At 43.7% G+C, this 11,630-nt stretch overlaps 1 protein-coding gene across 2 annotated transcripts in view; it reads right to left on the minus strand.

Annotated features, from left to right (window-relative positions):
- The window catches only part of LOC134359483 (myelin and lymphocyte protein-like), a 33,263-nt gene extending 21,863 nt beyond the window's left edge, over positions 1-11,400 (minus strand). The window contains exons 1-3 of one of the 2 annotated variants that reach the window (XM_063072807.1): positions 11,374-11,400; positions 11,168-11,286; positions 666-833 (exon numbers count right to left, since the gene is read on the minus strand). In XM_063072807.1, coding sequence (XP_062928877.1) covers positions 666-833; positions 11,168-11,275 — 276 coding nt within the window. In that variant the 5' untranslated portion in view covers positions 11,276-11,286; positions 11,374-11,400. The other variant, XM_063072798.1, reaches the window with a different exon arrangement.
- Positions 11,401-11,630: the final 230 nt, after the last annotated feature.

The raw sequence follows: 11,630 nt of genomic DNA on the forward strand, positions 1-11,630 counted from the left end.
ACAGAATGGCTGCACCATTCCTGGCGAATTGTATCCTGATCATGCACTTTCCATTTTTGTGGTACATATCCTAAGGAATTTAAGGACCTCTTCATTCTGCACAACTAACTTTAATTGATTCCCATTCCTCCCTTTGTAGTAGTGTTTTGTTGTTCAGTTCATTAGCTGCTGAAAAACTCATTTTGTTCTCACGTATTCACTAACAGGTTGTGGGTTTTCCTAGCAAGAGCAGTCTTTATTGCTCATCCCAATATTTCAGCAGACCTTGTGGTTAAGGTACTCCCAGAGGCTGCTGCAAGATTTAGAGCAACAATGAAGGTACGGCAATGTGTTTCCAAGATGGCTTGCTGTGCGACTTAGAAAAGAACTTAAAAGCTTGTGGTCCTCAATCCGGGTTTCAACCTGAAATGTCAACATTCCTCCTTTTCCCCACCCGCCCCACACAGATGCTGCTCAGCCTGCTGAGTTCTTCGAGCAGATTGTTTGTTGTAAAAAGGTGATGGTGTTCCCTACAACTGCTTCTTCCTCTTTGGGCGTTGTTTCAGATCAGCCCCAGCAGTTCCAAGACCAATCGTCACACCTGTACCTATAATTTCAAACAGCCAATAGCTTAGACTTGTTTAAAACTCCAAGAGGTTTAAAAAGAAACAATCCCTGGCCCTTACCAAGAAGCACCATGCTGTTGAATTTTTGGGCAACCCAGTGAAGTAGCATACCAGTAGCAGCAGTGTCAGCGTGAACAGGAGGATAGAAACAAATATCACCCAGCCAAGACTGTCTTTATCGTGAACATTAGTGGAAGCCACAAGAATCCAGACGAGCCCACCAAAGACCTGTAGAAAAGGAAAGAAATAGCATTGACGTTAACAATTTCTTGGCTCACCCTGTATTGCAATTTAGTCAACATGTCAAGAGACAAAGTTTGCAAACAAAATGTGGTCCTTTTACCAGGCAGGATGACTTCAGCCTATAATAGAACATTTGCTGTACATTTGCTGATCACTGTCAACAACCTGGGATTCATGGAGAAAAGACCAGATTAGACATGGATAAAACTTCCCCTATCTGCTCCCACCATCCCGGACTATAAACCAAGCAAGGTATCCTTCATAATGTCTCAACTATTAATGAGTTTGTTGTTTAAAGGCCTATGTGTATATTTTTATTGATTAGATTCAGATTAATTTTATTCATCACATGTACATTGATACATACAGTGAAACGCTTTGTTAGCGTTAACAACCAATGCAATCTAAGGATGTGCTGGGGGCAAACTGCAAGAGTCACAACATTTTATGACACCAGCAGAGCATGCCCAGAAAGCCTAGTACAATAACAGAACACAACAAGTTATGAAGTAACAACAACAAAACAAGCCCCATTTACCTCCTTCCAACCATCCACACACCTTCGCACATGCAAGGTCCTCCAACCCAGGACAGCCTCCAGTAGATCAATTGATTAGCTTTGGAATCTGTCATCATGAACACTAAAATTAACATCTCAGCTTCTGAGATCAATCACAATCAAAGAATTGACTGTAGACTTGGGAAAGGGTAAGACAAGGGAATGCATACCGGTCCTCATTGAGGGATCAGAAGAGGAAAGGAAGAGCAATTTCAAATTCCTGGCTGTCAAAATTTCTGATGATCTATCCTGGGCCCAACATATTGATTCAGTTACAAAGAAGGCATGACAGTTCATTAGGAGTTTGGGAAGAATTGGCATGTCACCAAGGACTCTTGCAAATTTCTACAGATGTACTGCGACTGCATCACCCTCTGGAATGAGGGACACTGTACAGGATCAAAATACTCTGCAGGAGGTTGTGAATTCAGGCAGCTCCATCATGAGCACTAGCCTCCCCAGCATCGGGACATCTTCAAGGAGTGATGCCTCAAAAAGGCAGCATCCATCATTAAGGACCCCATTGTCCAGGACATGCCCTCTTCATATATATGACACCTCGAGGGGTCTCGGCTTGAAACATCAACTGTACTTTTTTCCATAGATGCTGCCTAGCCTACTGAGTTCCTCCAGCATTTGGTGTGTGTTGCTTGGATTTCCAGCATCTGCAGATTTTCTCCTGTTTGTGATATTAAATCTGATTCTGGTTCTGATTCCACACTGTCATTAGTCTTCTGAACCAATCACCTCTTTCACATCCCCTTCCCTTCTGGTTCTACCAAGTTTTTCGGTTCTTAAATTCTTCCTCTCTTGTTTATCAATTCACAATGTCTTTTGCCCTACTTCAGATTTTACTACCATCTTTGCACCATTCTATAATTTTGAATATGTCACTGTATTTATTGTTGTGCTTATTGTTATCTTTGGGTGGCAGGGTGGAGATGCGTCTCTACCAAAGGAAGTGCAAGGCGCTCCTTCCCTCCGCTAGCCTGCAGGTCACCCTTGAGTGAGGAGTAGTACCTGCTTAGTAACCCCCCCCACCACCCCCAACCGATGAGGGTCATGTGAAGCCATGGGAGCAGGTGGTGGATGGTCGTACGAGCAGCTGGTGCACATCACAAGTCCTGGTTATGCGACCACTGACACCAGGCAGATGATCTCTGAAGAGTATTGACCTGTCTTGTAAAGACACTGCCCAGAAGATACCAATGGCAAACCAGTTCTGTACAAATATTTGCAAAGAACAGTCATGGTCAAGGACCACGATCACCCACGTCATACGACACAGCACATGGTGATGATGATTGTCACCATGTACTCTGTGAGCTTTATGTACACAAGGAACTTCAAGGCACCTGAGTGTTCTTAGCCATGAGCCAGTCTGAATCTCTTGTGGGATAATGTCTTTCCTGACAAGGGGAGTCACTCCGCTTGGTAGGTGAGACTTGTGGCTGTGAAGCAATCTCAGGTTCTGGGGCTTCCTCCTCGGTGGTTGTAGGAGTTGACTCTGGGACTGCAGGAAGTAATTCTGACAGCTCTGGACACCTTTCTTCTCTGACAGTTGACTCTGCTCTCAACAAATGATCGATGTGTCATCTCAAGATGATCTCAGATGCAATCTTTACTGTTTAGAGAGCGTTCCAGTTCTGTCCTCAATCTTTCCAAGTACCCACTTTTGATCAACTCTATAGTCCCTCTCCAGGACTGCTTGTCCAGGAGTGAAACATCGAACCTCCTTGTTTGAGGAGCCTTCAGTTTGTCTCGGCTGTTTGTCCTGCATCCTCCTCCAGAGACTGGGTTTGAGGAGAACACAAGGAACACCCAGGAACAGCATGGGTGGTGAGTCGTTGGTTGTGGAGTGTGATGCATTATGATATGCAAGGGGGAAATTGGTGAGCTTCAGTGTAGTGTGTACTGCTGACATTGCATGCAGTGCTTTCTTTAGCCTATAGACAAGCCTTTCTGCCAAGTCATTTGTAGCTGGGTGGAACGGTGCAGATGTAATATGTTTTATTCCATTCATTTTCAGGAATGACTGAAATTGTTCAACCACAAACTGTGGTCCATTGTCACAGACTAAGTGTTTTGGAACATCAGTCCTGATTAAGTGGCTTCTGAATACATGAGCAGCATGCAAAACTGCAGACTCTTGACATACAAAGGAATCGGGGAGGGGGAGGAGAGGTGAGGTTCCTAAAGCATGATTTGCAGAATGTTAATCTGCTGTTACAGCATGTAATTGGTAGTGTTACCTTTACTTATTGCCAGAGGAACTGCATACAGAAGTAGAGAGGTTATATTTCAGTTATATAGGGCACTGGTGAGACTGCATCTGAAGCATTGAGTTTCAAGTTTAAGGGAATATATTAATTCATTGGGAAAAGAACTGCCAGACTAATAGCGAGCAAGTTGCCATATAAGGAGAGGTTGGACAAGCCAAGTCACTGCAATCTGGAAGAGTGAGTGGCAGCTTGCTAAAAACTTATAAGATCTGGAGTGCTCCTTATGGAGGAACCTAAAACTGGGAGTCACTGCTTAAAAACAAAGGGTTTACCTCATTAAATCAAAATGTTATAAAACTTTTTTCACTTTTTGAATCTTTCTTCCTCAAAGGCTGGTAGTCAAGAATCAGGAATATGTTGATGGGGTGGTCCATCCATAAACAAGAGAAAATGTGCAGATGCTGGAAATCCAAGCAACACACTCAAAATGCTGGAGGAGCTCAGCAGGCCAGGCACCACTGGGCCGAGATTTTTTGGCAGGACTGGAGAAAAAAAGCTGCAGAGTAGATTTAAAAGGTAGGGGAGGGGAGAGAGAAACACAAGGTGCAAGGTGAAACCAGGAAGGGGAGGGGTGAAGTAAAGAGCTGGGAAGTTGATTGGTGAAAGAGATATGGGGCTGGAGAAGGGGAAGTCTGATAGGGGAGGACAGAAGGGAATGGAAGAAAGAAAAGGGGAGGAGCACAAAAGGGAGATGATGGGCAAGCAAGGAGATAAGGTGAGAGGGAATGGTGAAGGAGAGCGGGGACATTATTGGAAGTTTGAGAAATCTATGTTCATGCCATCAGGTTGGAGGTTACCCAGATAGAAGATAAGGTGTTGTTCCTCCAACCTGAGCGTGGCCTCATCGCGACAATAGAGGAGGCCGTGGATTGATATATCGGAATGGGAAGTGGAATTAAAATGGGTGGCCACTGGGAGATCCTGCTTCTTTTGGCAGATGCTCGGTGAAGTGTTCGCCCAATCTACATCGGGTCTCAACAATATACAGGAGGCCACACCGAGAGCACTGGACACAGTATATGACCCCAACAGACTCACAGGTGAAGTGTCGTCTCATCTGGAAGGTCTGTTTGGGGCCCTGAATGATAGTGAGGGAGGAGGTGTAGCACTTGTTTCACTTGCAAGGATGAGTACCAGGAGGGAAATCAGTCCACCATGATCTACGAGAATGCTAGGCCAGGTTTCAGGGGACAAATAGCCTCTTTGTGCCTCTATTTCTTAGGCCCATGGTTTTTATCACTACCAATCTACGTGATCTCCAGTCATGTAGGCATTCCAAATCATTGCTTTCTTTAAACTCTGGTAGAAGCCTTGGCCTCAGTTGCCCAGGTCCGAAGGTTTGAAGTTCTGCTGCTAGACCTTTCTACCTCTCTACCTCACTTGTTCCTTTTAGACACTTCCTAAAACCCACCATTCTGACCAGGCACTCGTAATCATACGTCTCTAAATTTGGTTTCGTTACACAGTCATGAAGTGCTTGCAATGCTGCAGAGATAGCTTTAATGGAATTAGCAAAGAATTTGACAAAATCCCACACAGTAGGCTGGTTCAGAAGACTAGGGAACTTGGGATCTCAAGTGTGTTAGAAAACTGGATCCAAAATTGGCTTAGTGATGGGAGTAGGAGGGCTGTGGTTGAGGGGTGATTTTTCTGACTATAAGTCAGAAGTCTAACCAATCGTGTACCAGTGTTCAGTGCTGGGACTTTTGTTTGTCATATGTATAAATGACTTGGATGAAAATGCAAAGGGTATGATTAGTAAGTTTGCTGATAAACAAAAATGGTAGAATAGTGAAGAAGATTGGGAAATGATACAGAGGAACATAGATCAATTGGAATCAATTGGGAAAGATGGAGTTTATGTGTGAGATAATCTCGTCAATGGTAGGGACCTCAGGAGTGCTGATGCACCTTGGCGTGCTAGTTCATAGCTTCCTGAAAATGGCAACACAGATGGCTAGGGTAGTAAAGCAGATATTCAACATACTTGCCTCCATGTTGAGAATAAGATTGGATTATTTGTTTACTTAGCAAATCAGAGCAGAGTGGGCCCTTCCAGCCATTTGAGCTGCACCACCCCAGCAACCCCACAATCTCACAATCCCAGTTAACCCTCACCTAATCACAGGACATTTTAAAATGACCAATTACGCTGCCTGGTACACCTTAGGACTCTGGGAGGAAACTGCAGCACCCTGGGGAAAACCCATACATTCCTCGGGGAGGACATACAGAGACTCCTTACAGAATGGTGCTGGAATTGAACTCTGAACTCTGGAACGCCCTTAGTTGTAATACTGTCACACTTATCGCTCTGCTTCGTGGTGCCCATGCTATGTGACAAGATGTTATGCTGTAGCTGTTGGTAAGGCCGCTTATGGTATATTGTGTACAGTTCTGGCCAACACCCCACCGGAAAGATGTGGTACATTAGACAGATTGTAGAAGCGATTCTCTAGGGTGTTATAGGGATGGATTAGGTGAGCTGGTTTTCTTCTTGCTGGAATGTTGGAGGTTGAGAAATGATTTTATTGAGTTTTATAAAATAATGAGTGTTGGCGTGTGGCCAAGTGGTTAAGGTGTCGTTCTAGTGATCTGAAGGTTGCTAGTTCGAGCCTCAGCTGAGAGCAGCGTGTTGTGTCCTTGAGCAAGGCACTTAACCACACATTGCTCTGTGATGACACCGGTGCCAAGCTGTATCGGCCCTAGTGCCCGTCCCTTGGACAACATCGGTGGTGTGGAGAGGGAAGACTTGCAGCATGGGCAACTGCCGGTCTTCCATACAACCCTGCCCAGGCCTGCACCCTGGAAACCTTCCAAGGCACAAATCTATGGTCTCACAAGACTAACGGATGCCTATATAATAAAATAATGAGGGGTAAAGAGAATGCAGATAGTCAGCCTTTTTTTTCCAGGTTAGGGGAGCCTGAAACTAGAGGGCATGTTTTAAGATGAGAGGATGAGGTATTTAAAGAGGACTTGAGGGGCAAGTTTTTCACCAAGGTGTGGGGTCTATGGAGCAAGCTGCCAGAGGAGGTGGCAGATACAGTTACAGCACTTGAGGGGCATTTGAATAGGAAAGGAATAGAGCAGTACAGGCAAATGGAATGAAATCAATGGAAGATAGTGGCTGCCTCATGCAGCAATTTCTCTCAAGACTCTAGGTGTTTGAAGCCACTCCATAATGTATCTTAAAGGAGATTTGTTGCATGATGAAGGGTAATGGTTGGCTCACCAAGCTCATTCTGATATTTTTAGCAATCCAGTTAGCAAAAATTCCAAATATTTCATGAATGGTTTAAAAGCAGTCTACTAGTCTGCTGTGCCTTTCAATGTTTATATATATTATACACAATATAGAGATTACCATCAGTGTAGAAATTCTGTGGCCACTTCATTAGGTACAGGAGTGGAACCTAATATGATCTTCTGCTGCTGTAGTCCATCCATTTCAAGGTTTGATATGTCGTGCATTCAGAGATGCTCTTCCGCACAACACTGTAATGTGTGGTTATTTGACTTACTGTCGCCTCCCTGTCCGTTTGAACCAGTGTAGCCATTCTCCTCTGACTTCTCTCATTAACAAGGCACTTTCGCCCACAGAACTGCCACTCACAGAATTTGTTTTTTTGTTTTTGGACTATTCTCTGAAAATCCCAGAAGATCATCAGCTTCTGAGATGCTCAACTCACCCCACCTGGCACCAACAATCGTTCCATAGTCACTTAGATCACATTTCTTCCTCATTTTGATATTTGGTTTGAATGGTAACAGAACCTCCTGACCATGTCGGCATGCTATTATGCATTGAGTTGCTGCCACATGATTGGCTGAATAGATATTTGCATTAACAAGCCGGTGTACCTAATAAAGTAGCCACTGAGTGCATCTTTTTCTTCTTCTTTGATCCAGTTCCTCAGGATTGAGGTTGACTTCCTTCCACTCTTCCATCGGTTCTGAATGAACCCAACGTTACCTTTGCAGACCTATCCACAGGTGAGACAGAAAGCTGATGGGACAGGTGGGTAGATGTGAGGTGGTGTATCCTTTCTGACACTTACATGGGACTTTGTTTTTCCAGTGCATGGCCTCAAGTTCCTCAATTCCATACAAAGTATTTCTGCTCCATTTTGAGTGGTCATGGGTCAGAGGTTCCCAGGAATCCATGGGGAATTTGTACATTTTCAACCAGAACTTGAGCATATTCCTGAATAATCTCCTCTGTCTATATTCTGCTCTTCTTTTTCCATGACTGAGGATCCTAAAAATCAGTGGTGAAGAACTTCAGTTACAGTCTAAATCTTCATTGATCACACTTGGAAAGATATTCCATGGGGCTTCCGATTATGATATGTACAACCACTACATCTACTGAGTGAGATAAGCACAAAATGCTGGAGGAACTCAGGAGGTCAAACAGCATTTAGGGAGGGAAATGAACAGTCAACATTTTGGGGTCGAGACCCTTCATCAGGATTGGAAAGGAAGGGGGCAGAAATTAGAATAAAAAGAAAGGTGGAGGGGTATGAGCACAAGCTGGCAGGAAATGGATGAGTCCAGGTGAAGGGGAAGGCAGGTAGTGATTAAATTATTTAACCAATACAAAACAAAGGCATCCGTTAGTCTTGCGAGACCATGGATCTGTGCCTAGAAAGTCTTCACTCTCCAGGGCGCAAGCCTGGGCAAGGTTGTATGAAAGACCATGCTCCAAGTCTCCCCTCTCCACGACACCAATGTTGTCCAAGGGAAGGGCATTAGGACCCATACAGCTTGGCACCAGTGTCATCGCAGAGCAATGTGTGATAAAGTGCCTTGCTCAAGGACACAACACGTTCCCTCGGCTGGGGCTCGAACTCACAACCTTCAAGTCGCTAGTCCAATGGCTTAACCACTTGGCCACTTATTTAACCAAGATTACAGTATAATTATCAAGTTCATTGTTTTACAGCCAGGCACACTTGAAGGCATGCCTGTCCTGATCAAACAGGGAATATACTGTATTTAACTTTCTACAAGAGTTAGGGCTTCATGTTGCAAGTATACATGTTGGTGAGACCACACTTGGAGTATCGAGTACTGCTATAGGAAGGATGTTACTAAGCTGGAAACAGAGCAGAAAAGATTCACAAGGAATTCAGCAGGACAGGAGGACTTGAGTTAAAAGGAGAGGCCAGATAAGGTGGGCTATTTTATGTGCCAGAGCATGAGAGGCTGAGGGGTAACCTTGTAGAGATACTTAAAATCATGAGGGCCATAGGTAAGGTGAATGATCAAAGTATTCTTTGCAGGGCAGGGAAATTTAATGCGAAGGGGCATAGATTTAAAGGGGACCTGAGGTGGTGACTGTTTCCACATAAAGGGTGGTAAGCAGAAGAATGTGCTGCCAGAGGAAGTGACACAATCTTTAAAAGTCAGTTGGACAGGTACATGGTAGAAACGTTTCGGACAGGGGTTCCCAACCTTTTTCATGCCACGGAACGGGATCATTAAGCAAGGGTTCTGTGGACACCAGGTTGGGGACTCCTGGTTTTGGGGAATATCAGCCAAACAGACAAATTTGGACTTGGCCAGGCAGGCAACTTGGTTGGCACGGATGAGTTGCACCGAAGGGTCTGTATCCAGGCGACATAAATCTACAACTCAATAGCTGACACTCCTAAAATTCATTGATGAAGAGACGGGTTACAGGTCTTATCAAGCACATTTGGGAAGATTTTCCAGGGGACCTCAGGTATTACATGTACAGTTAATTGATTTAAATCTCAATGAGATTATAGTATCATTATCAATTTTATTGTATTACAATTGATGATCTACCTTTAGGTCTGTGAGATTGCATAAACCCGATTATGAACCTTATGCTACTCTCTGCAATAATTGCCATAAAAACCTTAGAGCAGAAGATTAAATAGTTCTGTCCATCTAAGTGAAGAAAACAATGACGCAGATAATGTTATTAGATGAATCGCTCATAGTTATTTGTGGAATTTCGTTGAGAACAAATGACTGCCATTTTTCCACTACAAAATCATTGCCAACACCTGTAGAAGCATTTAATTGGCTGGCAAAAGCTCTATGGTACTCTGGCATCATGAAATTCACTATATAAAGGTAGTAACACACAATAAATGCTGGAGGAACTTAGCAGTTTTAATTTAATGCATCCGTTAGTCTTGCAAGACCATAGATCTGCGCCTGGAAAGTCTTCACACTCCAGGATGCAGGCCTGGGCAAGGTTGTATGGAAGACCAGCAGTTGCCTATGCTGGCAAGTCTCCCCTCTCCACGACACGGATGTTGTCCAAGGGAAGGGCATTAGGACCCATACAGCTTGGCACCAGTGTCGTGGTTAAGTGCCTTGCTCAAAGACACAACACGTTGCCTTGGCTGGGGCTCGAACTCACGACCTTCAGATCACTAGTCCAATGCCTTAACCACTTGGCCACGTTTGGGCAGCATCTATAGAGGGAACATTCAACATTTCATGGCCAAGACCCTTTTACCAAGACCTATTCCACTCATTCCATTGTGTCTAAAGCTCATCTACCCTGCCCATTTTAGCAAAGGGTAACTCGTAGAAAATATTCAAAAATTAAAATTACTTAATCAACATGAATGTGAGATGTGTAGAAATATATAGGCATGGGAGCAGAAGCAAACCATTCAGCCCATCTGATCTATTTCACTATTCCACATAGTATGATTGATCATCCATTTCAGAATCATTTTCCTGCTTTCTCCCCATACCTATTGACACCTTTATTATTTAGGTGCAGTACTGTGCAAAGTATTAGACTTTTGCACAGTGCTGTTCGAATTTTATGCTCTGCACTATACTGCTGCTGCAAAAAAAGACAAATTTCATGGCAAATGAGTGATAAACCTGATTCTATATGGGTCTCTATTGTGGACTGAGAGTGGGAAGGGAGCAGGGGGAGGGGGATCGTAGTTGGGGAAGGGGGAAGGGAGGGGAAAAGAGTAGTAAACACCAGAGAGACATTCTACAATGATCAATAAACCAATAGTTTGGAATCAAATGGCCTTGCCTTGCGTCTCAGGACTGAGAGTACCTGCCCCCCTGCCCTGGCACTCGTTCCCTGTCACCTGTTCCACACCCTCCTCAGGCACTCCACCCTCACCATTCCCAACATTCTTTGCTCCTGCCAGGTTTACGAACTCACCCTCCGCTCCACATTGACTAATACAATACTGTGCAAAAGTCTCAGGCACCCTAGCTACATATAGGTGCCTTTTATACAGTACTGTATATCCACCTATATTGCCACAAATTAACTGTATTTCGCTGATTTACATGGTGGCATAATTTTGAGTCATTTGATTAAAACTTTTTTTCAGAAAAAGCACAATGAAAGCTATGCAACAATGTAAAATGCATCTCCAAACACACAACTTTCCATAACAGAAACAAACCAAGATCTGTAATTCTTATTTTTCACAAATCATTCTTGTTATACTCACAAGTTCAGGTAACATGAGAAGATCAGGGATGCTGGTGAGTAATTTTACCCCTGAAGGAATAATTGAATCAGACGGAGCACTAGCATTGCTGGTCTCTGGTGATGCCATAGTATTTTATCCTACACAAAAAAAACTTGTTATAAACCAAGTACTTTGCTATCGCCTGCAACAGTCAGCAACCATGGCACAGCAAAATGAGCACAGACCTGGACCTGCCTCTTCCTATCTTTTCAGCTGAAAAACTGGTTTTGGTGATTTATACCAGACACTCCCAAAAATGCCATTGGTTTGTATTCATTCAGTGATTGCTGTTTCAATGGGCAAATATAACAAAACCTAAAATAAGCGAGTTGAAGTTAAATACTGAGAGTTCAACTGAAAATTCATTTAAAAAATATATGCAATAGTGAACATGAAAAAAATTGAGCAACTGGGGTCTGTACCCCTGCAGTTTTGTTCCCTT

This window comes from Mobula hypostoma, chromosome 2, assembly GCF_963921235.1.
Source record: "Mobula hypostoma chromosome 2, sMobHyp1.1, whole genome shotgun sequence".
NCBI lineage: Eukaryota > Metazoa > Chordata > Chondrichthyes > Myliobatiformes > Myliobatidae > Mobula > Mobula hypostoma.